General features: G+C 36.4%; 1 protein-coding gene across 7 annotated transcripts in view; it reads right to left on the bottom strand.

Annotated features, from left to right (window-relative positions):
- Positions 1-504: 504 nt before the first annotated feature.
- Positions 505-20,308, bottom strand: part of TENT2 (terminal nucleotidyltransferase 2) — a 43,366-nt gene continuing 23,562 nt past the window's right edge. For 4 of the 7 annotated variants that reach the window (XM_086770605.1, XM_086770607.1, XM_086770606.1 and 1 more), the window contains 4 exons: positions 15,192-15,328; positions 8,067-8,158; positions 3,555-3,634; positions 505-1,656 (listed from right to left, as the gene is read on the bottom strand). In XM_086770605.1, the coding sequence (XP_086626731.1) occupies positions 1,582-1,656; positions 3,555-3,634; positions 8,067-8,158; positions 15,192-15,328 (384 nt within the window). In that variant the 3' untranslated portion in view covers positions 505-1,581. Of the gene's footprint in view, positions 1,657-3,554; positions 3,635-8,066; positions 8,159-15,191; positions 15,329-18,922; positions 18,943-19,745; positions 19,875-20,308 lie in introns of those variants that run through there. The other 3 variants (XM_086770610.1, XM_086770612.1, XM_086770611.1) reach the window with 3 other exon arrangements.

The raw sequence follows: 20,308 nt of genomic DNA, 5'->3' as shown, positions 1-20,308 counted from the left end.
TTAAAAACATTTTTGCCAAGTTTGAACATGTATGTCCCTTCTTAATTATCCTATGTTGGGAAAGTTTTAGATTTTCTAGACAGAAGAGATAGCCAGCATCAAAAAAAAAAAAAAAAAAAAAGAGCAGCCCTTTCCTCTCTCCAAAATCCCTCTAGGGCTTGTAGAGCATCTCTGAATCCAGACATTGTCCTGTACTACAAACTTGTGCTTCCATTTTACAAAAAGCAGGTCAAAGTGAAAGTTCCACTGAGACCAAGTCTACCATAAATTAGAACTTTAAAAGTTTGCACAAGAAGAGATAACGCTTGTTATTTTACACAGTTATAAGCTCGTTAGAGACAGCAATAGGTTAAACTTTTACCTATACACAGACACAGTGCAGAACACCCATACAGAGCTTTATGTTTTGCAACAGGGGCCTTACCTTTACAAGGCATTTCCTTTTCTACTTAACGATAGGAAATACTTTAAATATACAGTACAAAATAACATAAACTAGAAAAATAACCTGTATCTTCCATATACAAACTTTATTCCACTGGACACCATACAAAATATTAAACTTAAAAAAAATGACAATACGAATTTGACACCAGTGAAAACTACAATCTTAACAATGAATTGGTCTTCAATAACAAATATATGAGAAGCACAAATTGTGCTACAGCAGGTCTAAAAGATGGCTCACAACTTTTTTTTTTTTAAAGCTAAAATTTTCAAGATTACTTAAATTCAATTTACAGTAGCTGACCAATTTACAAATATTTACACAAAATGAAAACAGAAGCCCTGCCTATTGTAGCAGTGGTAGGACTGTGGGGTGTTTTGGTCCTCCCCCACCCCAAGCAGACATCACTACTACTTCAAATACGCAAAAGGAAGCAATAAAAATGACCTTGCATTACTCTGTGTGAATATGAAGCATTTATGAATATTGATTTGTCCTTTTTTATTTCCACTTCTTTGTAGTAGAACTGTTGCTTGAAAATTCCAGTTTAAATTACCATTCTTGATATCCAGTACATTATCAACCATAATCTAGCTTAATTTTCCTAAACTGTTGCTGTTGTTCCACATAAAGGGGAAACAGAACTGGGAAGTGCCAAGTTGAGCAAAAGTGCTTACTGCAATTAAGCAGATGTAAAGCACAGGCTATATGTTCATCAGGAAGTGGGTACTGTGTGCAATGCCTTAAGTATATAGGTAGATTTGCACACCATTTAGCTCTGAGTGTCTTTATTTCATGGTTAAATGTGTCTGAATTAACAATTACATAGATTATAGAAACAAGTCAGTATATCCCCATACTTTCTTTGAAATTGATTTATTCCTGTGGTTTGCTGTTTGAGTTTCTTTTACAAGTCAACAATACAAGCATTTTCAGAAAACATATATTTCAATGAACAGCTGTATTAACAAGTGTCAATAATAAAATATGCAATCTTTCTTATAAACATTTCCTTAACAAAAGTTTACAGAGAAAAACATATCATAAAAAAAATCATGAGATAACTGCCTCTTGATTTTGATACTGTTCTTTATTTCAGCAGGCTCCAACAAGAAGAAAGCAAAAGTAGTTGGTTATCTTTTCTGTATAGCTGTTCTTAAAGGTAGTATGCAGTTCAGGTCTTTCTTGTCTTGTAATACCTGCCAAGACTGGGGCAAAAAGTACAAGGTTTTAAAAGGCTAAATAACTTTGCCATTAATACTTAAATAACATTGTAAGCAGTAAGCCTCACAGATCCACAAAAATAAGGTTGACATTTTTTCCCTCTTGAAAACAGAGGGGTTTTGTTGTTTTTTGGCTTGATGATTGGGTTGGGTTTGGTTTTTTTGTTGTTGTTGGTTTGGTTTTGAGGTTTTATTTTTGTTTGTTTGTTTGTTTAAAGGAAGAAAAAAAAATCCAAAAAGTACACAAAATGCAATGAACTATTGAGGAAGGTAGAGCCTTTCAAGAAGGGAGTAGATTTGTGGAGACTGAGATGTTAATGTTATTTAAGCATTACACTGATATTCTGACTGCTAAATAATTGTCTCACATTGACAGATGTCAGAGCTCCTGATGTAAGATGTTATACTCTGTCATTTCTAGAACTTAATTGCGTCTTTAAAATAGGTTATTTGAATTTTCTTCTTTATTCTAGCGTGAATTCCAGGACACATCTCTCATATCTGTTAGGCCATGAACCTGCAAACAACTGCAATGACCATCCTGTCTTTACCTAGAATTCATTCAAACCACAATGTGTAATGGAAACCAAAAGAAGAATAATATCTCAAGTGCAATGCGACAAACAGATTCCTTGGGCTTCTCTAAAAAAAAAAAAAAGCGCAAGATATTAGTAATTATTTGTAGTTTTCAGCAACTGTTATTCCTTATGGTTCCCAGTAAAAGAGGAAATTTGTCCAGGGCCATAATACTCTAGTATATAGGCTTCCAGACAGCTAGGATCAAACAACAGCTTTTACATTTTTCAGAAAACCACACTGGTTTGAAACAAATTTTTAAATTGATAATTCTGAAAAGATAAATTCATTCTGATTTCACAGGACAGTGAGAGAGCACAATCTCCTTTTAAACCACTACTCTGGCAGATTCACAAAATCAAGTATTTTACGTAAAAGTATGTGAACAGTTCAGTACTTTATATGCTAACATTGTTAAATAGAATGAAATTGACGTTTCTGAACAGAACTACAAAGCAAAAAAGTTATCCTTTTCTGCCAAAGGCAACACCTTGTAGCCTTTGTTTCATTACAAGTATCTGGCATTGATTTCCTTTTTGCTGGCAAAGCCCTCAGATATTTAAAGACTTGATTAACTGGAGTAAACAGGACCCTTCAACAACAGCATAAGAGGGGAGCCTAACTGGTTAAAGGTGGAAGCCAGTTCTACACCCTACATTATGAATAGTCAGAGATTTCAGAAAACTACAATGTGAGCTGCAATTCCAAATACAATGACTATAATAGGAGACAAGCATAAAAAGGAGTTGGTAGCAAGGACTTTTAGAAAAAGGATGTTTAACCAAGTTCTCCACTGACTGGAACAGTGAAAACTCCAGTTTGCACTACTCGTGTTCTAAAATTGTTAAGTGTGGTGTCCCTAAAGAAAGTACCAGTTGTCAAAAAAGAGCAGAAAACTGTTGGTGGTGATATTTATAAAAAGGGGATAGGAAGAAGTATAAAACATTGCTTATTACCAGTCAAATTCATGTAGGAAGTAATAACGAATGGAGATAAAATTGTAATTTTAAAGCTATTAACTATCAATAGAATTTTACACACACAAGAAAATCTAAGACGAAGGGTTTACTATTTCAAGTACCTATTTAAACTTAAGCCTGGTGCTTAACGGCAGACATTAATAAATATGCTTACTAAATAATTTTCCACAGTTTAAAAAAAATACACATTTCTATTATTTATATAGTACAAAGCATAAAATATTCATAACACCAACATCAAAAACAGGCAAGTTCAATAACTAGCATTTGTATAACTACCTTGAAAACCAAAGTGACCAGAAAAATTAAATGAAATGTACTTTTTACCTTCAGAAATTCACTTCTGATAATATCAAACTTCTGTTTTTCATGTACAGCTCTAGCAGTGTTTGTTCCATCAAAGGGTTCTGCAAGATCAAACACAAACATTCAAAATGTTAAAAAAACCCTAGAGCTCGGCTGTCTACACTGAACAAGTGATCAGACAAAACCCAGAAGAGTCAACATATCATTGCTTTCCAAGACTGTTTGGAGTGGCTGATTCTAATTTGCTTCTCAACCTTTATTTCTATATAACACTAACCTAAAAAAAAAAAAAAAAAAAAAAAAAAAAAAAAAAAAAAAAAAAAAAAAAGCCCCCAACCCTAAATAGTCTAATGGTATGTAATCCATAATAAAGTCAGGATATTGTATCTATTGAAGCACACTATGATTGTGCTGAATTTATGCATCAGTAATTATTTATTACTGTTTAATAGTCTGTGATGACATATCAGAATATGATTTTGAATACTACAATGTTTTGAAACTTACTACACATGAGTCTCTTGGAACTGTTCACTTTAGATTCATCTAATTCACATCTCAATGAAATAAAAGGAGTACAGTAAAATATTTGCTATAACTGTTTATAGAAGATGTAACTGCTGTAAAAACATTTTGTCAGTGCACACCTATTCTACAATATATTTTCAAAATTTAACAAATCTGGGACTTCCACCTTCTAAGAGACTATAAATTTATGCGAGATTTTCCCCTTTTCTGCTAATGTAATTAACACTTTGGAACCTTTTTTTTTTTTTCTTCAATTGAAGCAATAGATACTAAAAAATGATGCAGAGACTAAGCGTTACAATGCACTACAAAACAGATTTTATCGTCTTTTTTGCCTTACTAGAGAACTGCTTAAGTAACATGATATATATTTCACACTGGCAGAATGTATGAAAGTCCTCAAGGGCCACACAACCACAGAAGTATTTCTTAGATCAGCTAGCTTTTTGTTTAGTTAGTTATGAATTGCTTTTATCCAGATAGGGACATATAGTAAAATAAAGTATTAAACAGACATTAAAAGGGGTTATGCAATCATGGAGACCGGGACTTCAAATTTGGAACATGCTCCATGGCACTGAGTTTTTATTTCTGCAAGCTATTTAAATTCACAAAGAAATTGTTTCATGCAATAAACATTGTATTTGGCAGGTTTCTGAAAGGTTTCTCTTCAAACTACCTATCAAATTTTCAGTGGATGTTTACAGGTGGGTTTATTTTACTTCAGAATGCATCATACATTTAGATTGGAACAAAAAACTGTTAGTCAAAAAAAAAAAAAAAAAAGGTACATAGTCCTCTAAAGCCAGTCACATAATTTGACACAGTGACCTACTGCCACTAAGAATTTCATGTCCCTTACCATGTGAAGCAGTACAGCATTTCTTTTGTGTGTCTTAAAAGTGATGTTAACTGTTTCTTTAATGCTAGGACCTTTATGTACTTTCTGTTAAATCAAGAGATACATATTTTTTAAAGCAAAAAGAGCAAAGCTGTAGAATTTTCTGAAACTGTCAGCAGGAAAAAATGGTACTCTAGTCACAAAAGCTGACTCATGTCTTCCCCTTTATTCTTCCTGCATATTTACTGACTGTCAAAAGACAAACTTATTCCCTGGAGCGCACCCAGGATAATTTTGCAATCATCTACTATTTACACCACTACATTTTCTAACCATTAAGACAGTGAGAGTCCATCATAAGTTATTTTGTTCACACAGAGATTAGAGTGTTAAAAGAAAAAAAGTAATACAGCTTCAACACTTGATGCTTGAGGGAAAGCCTAAAGGGGATCATCTTTCCAAATGAAAATACAAGAAACCATAAGACTTCAGAACTGCTGCAAACCAAGCCCTGAGGAATTGTTTTTCAAATTATTTATAACACGTGGATCTGAAAGAATTAAAAGTACAGGCACAAACCAGCTCAGACAGCTTGTGATCCCATTTCCCTAAATGACTATTAATTTAATTGTCTCACAAAACTGCCGTGTTTCTAGCTTTTCCAAACTGTGTCTTTTTCAACAGGAGAGTGTATTATATTACCTAATATAGATAAGATTTAAACTGAAAACAGAATAGTTGCTAGCAATTTAGAGCTTCTGACAGCGAATGTTGACAAACATGAGCTAAAAGCATTGTTCTCTGTATCCCCATAATAGTAATAACCTGCCAGATTTTAAACTGTCTGAAAAGAGCATCTCTACTATATCTGTTTCTCTAACAGCAGAAATATAAGTAATAATCAGTCTTAAGGCCAATAAAAATTAAAACAGAACACAATTTTTTATTTCAGCAAGCCTAAATACAGTGCTACATGCAGAATTATGGCAACTTGCAGGCATAGATTTTAAAATATTTAAAATATTCTAAAAAATACATGCAATAATACCAATTACTGAAATTTTAGTCTGCTAACTGGAAAATCTGATGAAGACTTCGAAACCAGAATATGTTGACATGTTTAGCTAGATTTTAAAGCTTCTTCTCAAAGTACACAGAAGTTTATCTATGTACTTTCTTAAACTAGTTCAGTTTAACAGCTGTTATAAATATGAAGTCTACTTTTGAGTTGAAAGAGGAAATTTAGTTTTCCCCTTCTAATTTATAAGTAAAAACTTTGTATGTGAGGCTAAAACCCATTCTTAATAAAATCTTGAAGTGCATTGTAACAGAAAGGAATCAGATGTGCCACCTATAGATAATTTTGCTTTTTTAATAGTTTAAATGCAAAATGCACTCTTAAGGAAAAGCCGTATCTAATCAAGCCCATTTAATTCAAATTCTAAAATGTTTATTTTGTATCCTGACATTCTATTTTCCAACCTGGCAGAAAGAAAACCTAATTATTCCACCACTTTGTCATGTCATAAAAACTTGAGAGCTTGAAACACACAGTCTCCCTGCAACAGAGCAGATCAGCAGCATGTGACAGCAGCAGATACAGCTGCCCAGCATTCCCACCTCCCACATTCAGACCAGAGCCTTGGCAATGCCTGCACTACGCTATCCAGAACCATTTCAGCTGTGCAGATACTCTTATTCTCACATTCCTCAACTCTGAGACTGCAGAGTTAAGTGTGCTGTCATCTTTCAGTGTATTTTTTCCCCTATGACTGGTAGCTGATTCTTTTCCCCCAGAAGTCAGATAAAGAACCGGAATCCAATCATGTGGCTTCACACTGCCGTACATATGATTACAACCAAGTTGGTGAGCTCTGGGCCGCAGAATAACTAACTTCACCAGCAGGTAATTGTTCTCTGCACAGAGCAGCACAAATACACATGGGTGGACTCCCACTTCCAGCAATCTAGAGCCATGTCTGTCCAGCCACCACAGGACTTCTGTATTATCACTCTTCTCCCCCAGCAAAATTTTCCCAGTCTCTTAATAGCAATTTCCATACCATTTGGCTCCTGTCCAAGTTCTATTCCTCTTTTACCATGAGCTTCAACCCTTGATATCCTGATTCTAATTGCTACCATTTATTTACAGCTGGGGCTCAGGCCACCTCTCTGATTTCAAACCTTCCCTCTTCATCCCAGTGTCATAAAGCACCTACTTCTAATTCTGCTCCCCTTCCACCTTGGTTCCTTCTCCATGGTCCCTTGTCAAACCGATTCCCCTTTACCTGCTGCATTCCGATTCTCACTCCCTTTTCTTATCTCTGTGTTACATGTTTCCAGTTACACAGCACTTCTCAGTCCCTTCCCTGCTTCTCTTTTCATTCTCTTAACATCTCAGTCCTTCTCTTGGTATATTATCTTCTCTTTCTCTGGTCCAAGCTTTATCTCTTGTGCATGCTGACTGTTTACCTTCTCCATGTAGATTCCCCACAGCGGTTGAAAGATATCAAGAGCACATTAAACAGATTCCCTGTATAGTACTACTGCCCAGTTGAGCCTGCACTAAGAAGGCTGAGACCTGCAACTCCAGAAGGTAGTCTGGGTTTACTGGAGTAACAGTTCTGGAGGACATCACACTCTCTGCAGAAACTGTATTCACAACCCAGCCAAAAACAGTAGCCACAAGGGGATCAACATATGCATAACCTAGTCCCTGCTAGGAATCGGGATGCCAGAGCATTTCTAGAACAAAGAATATTCTTAGAGAGGAATCTGAATATGTGCCTGCTGTGTTTTTGCAGAAGCTCAATCTTGGCAAAACTGGCGACAATTTTTGCAGAGCAGGAAAACACACACTACCGTCATAAAGGCCACTCCTCGTCAAAGTCCTAATCCTTGTTCCAAAAGTAACAGGGCAATGAGTGCTCTTGAAGAAAAGGTCAGGAGAACTATTTTTAAACACTATAGAACTTAAAGCTTCCTTCTCAAATGTTTTTAGTGGGACTCTTTCCAAAACGATTTACATTGGTTGAACTTCATTTTCTCCATAAATGTATTACATATGTGTATCATTAAAACACAGCCAAGATAAAGACTAATTGACAGACTTATGTATTTAGTGTCTTAACAGTTAAAAATGATAGTGCAGCTTTACATTTTACCTTCTACACAAATAAATTTGTTTCTCCATTCGATACCATCAGGTCTTGGAATAGCTTTGGCCTCACGGACTGAAATCATGTGATGGCTCCAGCTAGGGAAAAGGAAAACAATTTGCAGAACTTTTAACTCTTTATTCTAAATTAGTAATATCAGGTTTACATTAAAAATCATCAAATTGCTATGTCACAAGCCTGGACAACACAGTCATTTATAATAATGACTAATTCAACGTAACAGTCTAATCTTCATAATTCATTATATAAGAGTAAGGAATGATGGGTAGGAAACAAGAAAAATTTTCCACTAACAGAAGCTTATTTATGAAAACATCTGCAAAACAGAACACCACAGGTGTCCATGTGTAACATATATTCACAGAGTAATTTTTTTTCAAAAAACAACGTCAACTTGAATCTGGACATCTACATTTATATCCAAGTTCAAAAGAAATTATAGCCTCAAATCTATCTTTCACAATTTTCTGCAGGGAGAAAAGGAATGTAAGGAATTTAAAAGCAGATGAAGTCACATACTGCATTCCATTAAAAACAAAATAAAGATACATAAAGATAGTTTGCTTACAGACCAGCATTCCTAGTGCAAGAAATCTATTATTAGACAGCACTAATGCTTTGTATATACTGAATTTTAGATCTCCTACAAGTGTAACAACAGAGCAAAAACACACACATGTTTGAAGATACTCTACAGCTTTCTACATGCAATTTTACAACAGCAAAACCATAGGAAATGATCGGCAGGAAACAGGAACGGCAGGCAGTTTACAGGGCAATCTTTATGATGTGCTAAGCATCTTTATGATCTTTATGACGCTTGGCACAACAATATGCCAAACGTAATGGAAGCCAAAGCAACCACTTGCAGTTTTATGTTCTCAGCCACACAGTTAGTTTTCAGCTGCTCTTCACTAAACCATGAAACTATCATACCAGTGAAATGCCCAGATCACCAACAATGTGCCACCATATGTGCTGACTAAATAGGGCCTAGAAATAGCTGGGTAGTGTGCTGCTAGCTGTACTGGTGTTGTGTACACCTGACATGATCTCCCAACTGAATCAATCTTTTGATATAATGTAAAGAGAGAGGAGATTTGCTGGGTGCGTCAGCCACCTGCAGTGAATCTGTAAATATCAACAGTAAATCAAAATACAGTCTATAATTCATCAGTTAAATTTGGAAGTTTGTGCTCCTATGCCACAGATCAGCTGTCATAACTCCATTAAGTCAGTGGTGATGAGACAGTTTATACCAGCTAAAAATCTGTGCCAGTAATTCTACAAATTATCTTGGATGCAACTCATGATTAAAATCACTTATGAAAGTGAACCAAGTGAACACATGACATTATTATTCTATTTAAGAGGAAGAGCAGCCTATTTCAAAAAGGTGCAGGACACAGTATATGAAGCATAGTTTAGGATACCTCAGATTACTTGTTCACCCACTGCTGCGTATATTTAGATTTTCCTTGATATATTCTTAAGAAAATTAGTACGGGTGATAATCATTTCCAGCATTCAATGCAAACTAAAGCTTTCACTCTAGCCCATCAACTCGCCCTTTCCTTAATTCCTATAGTAGAACAATTTGCAAGAAATAGAGATACTGTGATGCGTGGGGTGGGGGGCTGTGGGGGGCGGGGAAGTCACACAACAAAGTAGGTAATCTCTGTTTGGTTAAACCAGGCAGTATTGTTTCACTTCAAACATGTAATTCTTCTCTTAACTTCTTTTCCTCTAGGTTATACTTGACTTGAATTCCTCATCAAGAAAGAAAGAAGTGCATTTATAATACAATGGCTTAGCAAAAAGCAACAGAAAAAAGTGACATTTCTAGCTATTTAAACAGCTTTTTATTTAAACTTGAAAACAACTACTTCATCTAATAGTCTCATTAAACCTTCACTACCCCTGTCTTGGTACCAAAATCAGCTTGAATTAGGAATGAATTACCAATAGCAAATTATTTGTGTATCAGTTTTAACCTTTTTAGCTTGCACTGATTTCATTATTGCCAATATAAAGCAAATATTCTCTGCGTAGACACTTTCAATCCACAAGTTAACAACAGTCATTTAAACATGAAAAGCTGTTTCAATTATCAGTTATTTTGGTGTCACTGCCCACATTAGGTATATGCTCCTCATACAGAAGGTAAAAATTTGAAAGAAAAACACCAGGCATATCCAGGTCTAAGTGTGTATGAATATCCTAGAAATAGATTTAAAAGCTTATCTTTTCCAGAGCATTCTTGTAAGCCAAAGCCACTTGCACAAATACACTTAAGACGGGTACAAATTGCAAGCATATTTAATTTAATATACTATTAAAAAATGATCCCTTTATTACCTGACCAATTCTACCCTTAAGAGAGCTGTGAGCAACTGTATTTTATATGTTGTCACAATAATGTAAACAATCTTTTATCATGCCCACCAAATACAACTTAATCAGTGAGTAGTCTTAAACAACTCCTATGTAACTTGAAACAATACATTTAAGAGAAGTACAGTCCCAAAGGACAATCTCTACGTTCTCTAGCAGTAATATCAGGGGAGCAAGGCCTTGCTTCAAGGTCTCGCTTTATAAAGAGACAGCCAAGTGAAAACCTGCTGCCTTCACTCACAGCTGCAGAAATGAAATCAGACACCCTCTCCAGGGGGCCTGGGAAACATGGACCAGTTTTCAAATACTTTCTTTTGAGGACACCTCCATACATTTTTTACTTGGTCACATTCACTGTGTGATCAGTGGACCCTTGATAGTTTGAAATACTTAAAGTTAAAATGTAGTTATAAGCATACTTTTAGCCAGTTGTATCATGCCAAACATTATGCAGACTTGAACTTTTATGGCAAGCTATTTATACAACCACGTTGGCAAATCAAGCTTTGCCATATGTAGTGTGTAAGTCCAACATATACAGCAATTTCCAAATCACATTTCTGTTAACTTAAGAAGGGGGATAAAAATGACTTCTTATGGAGTCCGAAGATCCCAGAGTAGGACTATGGAATGTGCACTGTATAAATACATGGTAATCAGCAATTTGCTGAAAGAGCTTATCATCTAATTAAAAAAAAGGCAAACTAAAAGCATAGGGGAAAAACAAACACAGCACAAACAGATAAACTTATTCATGGCTGCACAGAATGCAATGTTCCTGTTTCTTCCTTTGTGCTGCTCCTGTTTCTTTCTTTGTGCCCATTCTGCTCTTAAATATAATATTATTATTACATCAAGTAAAATAAAACATAGATTCCAACTGAAATATCTACTGGCCTTTGCTAGACTGAGGGGGAAGTTTAAAACAACTATTTCCATTTTCCCTTCATCTTTCTGACCAATATATGTAAAACAGTTGATCAGTTATGCATTCCAGGGAGGTGGCATCAGTGACTCATTCTGTCCAAAATGATGATCTTCACACATGATCTGATTGTTCTCAACTGCAAAACGGATACTGTATATCACACCTTGTAGGGTTGTGTCCTGCTCCATAGACAGGAATCTACAAAAGTCACCTCTATGAAAATTTAAGTAGTATTCTCTTTAGTAATCTTTTCAAACACATTACAGTTGATTAGTGAAAGTTCACTGGTGCAGTACAGGCCATTTAAATGTGACCTTACTTAACAGTCACAGTATCTGAAATATAATCTCAAAATTTCTGTATATAAAAACACTAGTATATGCTTTAAAGGGAAAGCAAACACTGGAAAAAATGCTTGTTACAGCAATAAATATTAAATACATTCAGGAGTAAAATACTAGTTATACCAAAATCAGCTTGAATTAGGAATGAATTACCAATAGCAAATTATTTGTGTATCAGTTTTAACCTTTTTAGCTTGCACTGATTTCATTACTGCCAATATAAAGCAAATATTCTCTGCATAGACACTTTCAATCCACAAGTTAACAACAGTCATTTAAACATGAAAAGCTGTTTCAATTATCAGTTATTTTGGTGTCACTGCCCACATTAGGTATATGCTCCTCATACAGAAGGTAAAAATTTGAAAGAAAAACACCAGGCATATCCAGGTCTAAGTGTGTATGAATATCCTAGAAATAGATTTAAAAGCTTATCTTTTCCAGAGCATTCTTGTAAGCCAAAGCCACTTGCACAAATACACTTAAGACAGGTACAAACTGCAAGAATATTTAATTTAATATTCCTGTGAGAGGAACGGCTGCAGACACCAAGGTCAGTGAAAAAGGAGAGGGAGCAGTAATGCTGCTTCTGGCAGAGATTCCCCTGCAGCCTGTGGTGCAGCCCATGGTGAGGCCGGCTGTGCCCCTGCAGCCCATGGACGCCCACGGAGGAGCAGAGATCCCCCTGCAGCCCAGGGAGGACCCCACACCAGGGCAGGCGGATGCCTGAAGGAGGCTGAGGCCCGGGGAGGACCTGTACTGGGGCAGCCATTCCTGAGGGGCTGCACCCCGTGGGAAAAACAACCCATGCTGGAGCAGTTTCACGAAGGACTGTAACCCATGGGAGGGACCCCACGCTGGAGCAGGGGAGGAATGTGAGGAGTTCTTCCCTTGAGGAGGAAGGAGCAGTGTAAAGCGACAAGTGATGAGCTGACCACTTCCCTCTTCCCTCTTGTGCCGCTCGGGGAGGGGGTCGGGGGGGGGGTGGGAAAGGAGGTAGAGATAATTGAAATGAAGTTAAGCCCAGGAAGAGGGAGGGGTGGGGCATGTTACTTTGTTCTCTCTCTCATTATCCTGCTTTGATTTCAAGAAAAAAAACAAATAGGTTTCCCCAAGTTGAATGTGTTTTGCCTGTAATCGTAACTTTAAGGATTTCTCCCTGTCCTTATCTCAAACCTCAAGCCTTTTTCTTCTAATATCTCTCCCTGTTTCCTTGGAGGGCGGGAGAAGTAAGAGAGAGACTGCATAGTCTGGTCCCAAGTGGGGCTAAACCACAACAACTGTGTTCACAAGCACCCAAACCAGAAAAGTCACATTAGGTATTTTTCTTGCATTTGGAGCAGATCTTCTCTCCTAGTCTGCACAGGTAAAACAGAAACTTATTCCTTAGTGGAAAAGATATTTACTTTCATATATGAGAAGATTAACAGCTCGTTACACAGACAAGTAGTAAAGGATGCATATAGTGTCCCACATAAATTGGGAACTTAAGGATATCTTCCAGCAAGGTCGTCTAATTTACCTGTTTCGCAAACAGCACCTTGCCAGCTGAAAAGACAGGTACTCAGAAGAAACTTTTAGGACAAGAGACCATTCCCTTGTCTGCAGAGACTGAAGGAAAATACTTTCTCTGAAAATAGGCCAGGTTGGATGGGGCTCTAAGCAAACTGATTTGGTTGAAAATGTCCCTTCTCCTTGCAGGGGGGTTGAACTAGATGACCTTTAAAGGTCCCTTCCAACCCAAACTATTGTACAATTCTATGATTCAAAAATCTCTCAGAATCAGGCTTAAGCGTGCATAAAGTACAATTACTTAATTAGTTGCTACAGGTCATACAGATTTAGCTTACGTATTCCACATGTGGTACACACCCCAGCAATGTTTTCTTATAAGGACTTCCTGATTGTTCATTTCTTACATTGAAGAAAATTACGAGCACTTCAAAAATTGATATGAATATCCAGCACTTATACATCGTGTTCTCCTTCCAGAAAATTGTTAATGATGCACACACAAAGGACAGCAACATATATTGTTATATGACATAAAGTGATGGAGCAATAAAATTTTAGAATAATATTATTTTTGAAAATTGCAGAAAAATTAGGCAGGTTTTGCTATCTATGTAACTGCAGTCACATATGCTAGACTTCATACGTAATCTATTAATCGTGAGAGACAACTAGTAGTTTTAGGATTGTCAGGAAAATTTATTATTCTGTTTGTTAAAAGTTAGTCTAACATAGCTCAGGTGATTAAGAGGGATGGTAGAACAAAGTTAGGCCTGGAGGATGAAGTGTAAAATAGGCCCTGAGCCAGTACCTTGTAAATAAAGAAGATCAAGGAACACTGTGACCTGTTCTCAAGACCATATATGGAGATTTTAAGGAAGGTTCAATGAGCAGATTCAAGGAGGGGGCGCTCTGATGACCCCTGGGATCACCAGATGACACTCGACGCAAAAGACTGAGCATGAGCAAGTGGTTGGGGAATATTATAATAATTTCTAGGAGAACTAATGACTACATATCAATATTCCAAGCACTGTTGATGATTATGTATGAAACTACTGAATATATTCCGTCTGGATTTTTAGAACGGCATACATGCTAAGTGGAAGGATCCTCTGTGCATCCAACACTGCAATAAAGAACGCCTGCTTCTTAATGCTACAGAGGTATTAAGGAGATTGATTCCTGGTTTTGGTGACAATATGAACCATCTGCCTCAGAAACAAGTTTTTTAGAAGATATTTAGGCTTATGGAAGTACAACCATTTCATATTTTATACTGACAAGCACTTTTCTCAAGTGATAACTTGGCAAAATGTTTGTAATCTACAGCTTTCTTGGATGCCCTCACAACGTCAGCTTCTCCTTCTCTTCCACAAGGAAGTCCAAATGCCCAAATTAAATTCAGATTCTAGCAAACCAACAAGGTTAGTGAACCAACTATATATGGGAGAATTCTTCACTAGGTGTGGCCTATATTGATGTATATTACAGTGAAAGTAAGGAGCCATCTGGTCAGTTACGCCCATTGACTCAGGGTGACAGAAGACAAGTGTAGCTATTAAGGTCCAAATAATTAATATCACAATCAATATGTTGAACTACAACTAAGAATAGATTTTTCTTGCACATAGATAGGCAGTTTTAGAGTAGTGTAATATAGCAAAATCCTGCTATTTTTACAGGACAAAGCTCTCTAACTTCTGGGAGCTATTTTACAGGATAGGATGCTTGGCTAAGCAAAAGATGTCACACACTCTTTATCAGCATTCCTGTTGTCCTTTAGTCTTTCCACCCAATTCCTCCCTGTCAGTTACCACCCCTGCTTTACTGCTATTCTATCCCTTCAAGGGTTGTATAGTGTTCATACATTGAATAGAGGGAATCAAAGTTTTGCTTATTCTAAAACACTAAGATGAGCTTATTACTTACTCAAATTCTGTGGCATAATATTTGAAGAAGCCTATTAGCAAATCTCCAAGGCTTGATCCATTTTTTGAGATGTAAGGAGGAATGGTACATGGAACTTGATGAACAAGATGTAACTGCATAGTAGGATCAAAAGATTCCTGTCAAAATAAAATCAGAGAGTATGTATATACATACACAGACAGCCTTAATCTGGGCACATATATTTTTCACAATTAAAAAGCTACCTATCATTTGCTTCTTAGAAGCTCAAGGACAACTTACAAGCAAAGGACTCTATCTATTTAACTCCCCCTGAACTTAAGCAGAAACATCTTGAATCATCTTGCACAGGAGTGTTTCAGACCATCCCTTGCCTTGTGTTTGCTAAAGAATTTTAACAAGGGACAATCTCTGAACTCGACTTGTATTTACATGCTAGTAAAACCACATGAGCAGAAGCTGAGCAAGGTAGCCTGCACCGAGCTGGCTGCAGTTGAACTGAGAACTGTCAGTTGAACTGACCTAAGTAGTGAAGTTCCCATAACTGTGGTACCGGAACAGTCCAAAAAGAAGGTCTGACTTATTTTTCCCACAGCATAGAGTTAAAATTGCAATTGAAACCCACTGGCTCTAATATGAACCTGCATCCTCCCATATAATGAGTTCAAAGACTGCAGCAGCACCTCCTCTAGCCAACCTATCTGAAAGAATAAAAAAAAAGTTATACAAAACATTTGAGTACACAGAACGTAGCATTTAAGCTGAAGTATGCTTTTCTTTGTGGGGCAGGGGGAGACAAATTCAGATTTGCTATGGCAGTTTAAAAGGGAATCTAACAAAACTAAATTAACATGTTTTTAGATCTGCTATACTGTTCGGGTGTCCATTGCATCCCTTAGGTTCTTCTGGGAGACCGGGGTACATGGAGAAGAACCTATCTTCTCTTGCTAGAGAAACAATTTTTAAAACCTGGTAATACCAGGATACTATGTTTTACAGCAATGTTGTGTATTTTAAGGAAAATGAACCCAAGATACACAAAAGCAAGCTTTACATTCACATAAATAAATATATCTATATAAATTTAGGAACCTGCTCAGTCATTAACTGTGCTGTATCTCCCCTCCCACTCTTTGTTATTTTGAAGAGTAGTTTCAGGCATGACTCAAACTTTATAGTACTAGAATATCAGTGGAAGCACTACACACTGTATTACTATTTCCATGTTCATAGCTGGCAGTGCTTCCTCTGGGAAAAGTATGGTTAGCAATCAAACCAGTACGACTGGAAATTTTGGGACTCCTATACTCTTTTGTCAATTCTAGCATAACTTCCTTGAACCTTGCACAACACATTCTGGGAAAAAAAAAAAAAAAAGGCCATTCTTCCAGCTATGAAAATTTCAAGTCTTGTTCTCGCATGTTGTAACTTTGCATATAAAATACTATTATAGTTAACAGAGTTCAGAATTTAACAGCTTACAGTCCAACAGAACACACCAAAAACATGGAGGGAGACAGACATAAAAAGCCAATATGCAGCATATAAAGATCTAAAAGGGGAACAGCTGTTCCTATGTTATATAGTATATACAGTTTTAATCCCAAAGGTAATCAGACAAGTACTAGAGTGAAAGTCACTGTTTGCCCATTCCCACGGAAAGCTGAAAAAGAGTCAAAACAAATTAATTTGGTATTAGCAGGAAACAGCTCATGAGGAAATGGACACAAAGTGGGGAAAAAGGAATGAGAACAAGGGTTGCTGACCTCCAAACAGTAGAAAACAGAAATGCAATGAAGTTACTAGAGCAAATGTCTACTAAGACTAACAAGTACATGTTTGGAGGCAGCAGACATTTTGAAGAGGAGAATTTTTAATTTTTTTTTTTAATGCATTGAATGTTCAAGTGCCTGAGAACTTCTCAACTGCAAGAAAAATCTGCCACCACAGGGAGGTTGGCATACTGAGCAGCTAAAAAATTTAGAAATTGGGACATTATTTTTCAGAATAATGAATAAGCTATTTTCTTTAGCACTATTGCAAGCTTAGAGAAGATGTTGCTTTTTCTTATCAGTCTTGACCTTAAGTACATTTTATTTATGTTTCATATTGATCACAATTAATTAATTTTTATTACTGTTTGTACATCATTTGACTAAGAAAAAAGTAAATCAAGTTATAGTAACAGCAAAAGACAATATTTCAAATATAATTGTAATAAAACTTAGAGCAAAAAAATGGTAATACATGTGTCTGTGTGTGTATGCTTACATCCAGAAAAAACGAGAGAGGGAAAAGATATCTAATACAACTTTATCCGAAGATTCTTTTCAATAAGATTTCTTAGCAGTTAATGAAATGGGAATTTACAAAGCCTTGCAGAGTTTTAAAATCACAAAACTGTATTTTGAAAAGGGTCATTATGATAGAGGCATAGCCCAGAGGAAGGCAAGTTCAATTTAATGAAACCTGCAGTTCCAAGTATAAATGTATATATAAATAATGTCTAAATATTGTATAAATATGCTTTCCCCACAAAGGTCAGCCAAATCAAAGTTTTCCTTACTCAGAAAGGCATCTGCCTTCAAAAATAAATGCTAATTATTCTGTACAACTGCTCCAGTAAAAATGCAAGTACCAGTCTATAGCTGCTAATCATCTAAAAACCCAACCACCTAGTTAAACAGACACATGTATAAATAATTCCCATCTCCACTTATTTTAGTGGTTATACCACTATGAAAATGACTCTTGAAAAGAAAACTAAGCATTAGAAAATGGAAAGCATGACTGAAACGACTTTTTTGGAAGAAAATAAGATTTTTTTATACTAATGCAAACTGTTAATCACATGTTTCTGATATTGTTAGTTAACATATTTTTTTTTTTTTAACACAGTGAGCTGCTGATCACCACATGTAGAAGGAGGAAAAAAAAAAAACAGTTTCATCTTTCCAAAATACAGAAATTCTTTTTATGGAAGAAATTGCTATTACCAGATTAGAAAGTTTTACATGTAAAACCAGATTAATTATTATTTAAAATTGGGTATTGGGAAGACTTAGTGAAAACTGCTGTCAAGATATACCAACATTTAGTATATCAATAACCAAAAATGTCGTTTGTTCAAAGTCCTTTCTTAATGAAGCAGTCACTCAGTGTCCAGTGAACAGGATACCTAGGCTCATTATTCTGCTTTGCCACAGACAACCCATGAAAATCCATTGCCTCAATCTGCCCCCATTCACCTGCTGTAAAACAAGGATACAAGCACTTTTTTTTCTTGCTAGAGGGACTTGAGGACTTGCTAGAGGGACTTGGGGAAGAACTAGATAAACAGAACAAGATACAGCTTATAGATTCTCCACATAATGGAGACTGGTAATAAAATAGAACTACAAAGCATCTTTTAAACTAGCTTAGTCTCAAGAAGGCCTTCCCTGTAAGCTTTCCCTTCATAACTTGCTCTAGAAGGCAAAAAATTCAGCTTCTTTTAAAACTAGTCCCTAATTTCCTTGCTGTGTCTTTGCCTCATGACATCTTAAGAAATGGAAAAGAAATTCAGGATCTAATTGAGTAACAAATATAAATAAGCTATCCATTATTTCAAAATACCCCAGAAAAAGGGACCCCAAGGTCTTTTTTCCTTTTTTGCTAGATATCTAATCTTTACCTCAGTTGGCTGATTTCTCAAGGAAACACTAGCATTCAGCGACATGCTTCATGTTCAAGCTACATCATGCTTACACATATTCTCATTCCATCTTACACACTGGAAAGGAACACAAGCGTATATAAAAAAAGTCTTTAAATTTAATATCTTAATATATAGTAAGTTCAACTCTAACTGTGCAAGACTCTTATTCAAAAAAGTTTACAGTGGTAACATCAGTACATTATTTTGTCATTTTTGATAGGTATCTATATTTGCACATATAAAATAGCCTTCTCCAGTCTTATAAATGAACATTTAACTAATGTTTATACGTTAATAAAAGCGCAGCTCTAAGAGTGAAACAAATTGTATCTGCCCAAGGACTGACTCCCATGCATGAAGGAGTACAGTAAGCACCATCCTATCTTCTGCCTCACTCTTTGCCAGATATGCCTTCTCATTAAGCTGAGGCAGCAAGAAACAAAAACATGCTCAGGCTAGAGTCTACAAAGTTCACAATCCAGAGCACTAGAGGAGAGTCACTTCCATCTGGGTTTAAGCTAATAGGCCAGGCTGCTCTGGTACATGGGAGACTCAGGCGCGTGTTCCCATCTGACTCCCAGTTCACCTCTGGCACACACACAGACAAAACAAGCAGAAGCCGTAATGGCCTAAGCCACCACAAGCTCCCCAGAGCTCATCTGTAAAAGTCCTGACTTGAAGGCAGGTTCTATATAGACTTCAGAACTGATCAACCCATTTTGTGGGTTACTCTTATCTACCCCATTTGGCGGTGGGGGCAGGACCCCCCAGAATCCAACCCCATATCTGATATGGTCCAATACTCCTTCTAAACTAGCAGTTGCAAAACATATCAGCTTGGTGACAGCTGGTGATTCCCCCGTGGGAAAAGAACGCACAGATGGGCAGATCTGGTAGCTTTCCAGGACTTCTCACCCTTCATTCACATCTGGAGTAGGGATACACTGAGTCACAGAGTCTGCCTTTTGTTTCTTGCTCAAGGTAAGTATTTCTCTTTTACGTGGCACCTACAATTTAAAACAAGTAGTTTCCTTCAAAGTACAGAAATATTTTCAGGCTGCAGAAAGAGCAACAGATTTGATTTTGAAAAAAAAAAAACAAAAAAAACGGTGGTTTGTTTCAGAAGGGGAGAAGCAGTATTTATCTGTAATATTAGGATGGAGAGACAGCTTTGACCAGCTACAACCACAAGAAAAATGTATGGTTTCTCTGGATACTGATATTTGCCTGGGCTTTGCAATTATTACTGCAAGCTACAAGACCAGAATTGTTTTGGTGTATTTCTCATTTTCGATTTCAATTTCTTTGCAATACCAGTATTCAGAACTTTTAACTTTCACAATTTTTAAACACTTAATTATAATCCTATTGGAGATATTAGACCAAAAATACATTTGCAAATTTCTAGCACTGAGGGGTTTTTTTTATTCTTAATCCACAG

This window comes from Chlamydotis macqueenii, chromosome Z (genome assembly GCF_036417535.1).
Source record: "Chlamydotis macqueenii isolate bChlMac1 chromosome Z, bChlMac1.mat, whole genome shotgun sequence".
Taxonomy (NCBI): Eukaryota; Metazoa; Chordata; class Aves; order Otidiformes; family Otididae; genus Chlamydotis; species Chlamydotis macqueenii.
This window is presented reverse-complemented; position numbering and strand designations above follow the sequence as displayed.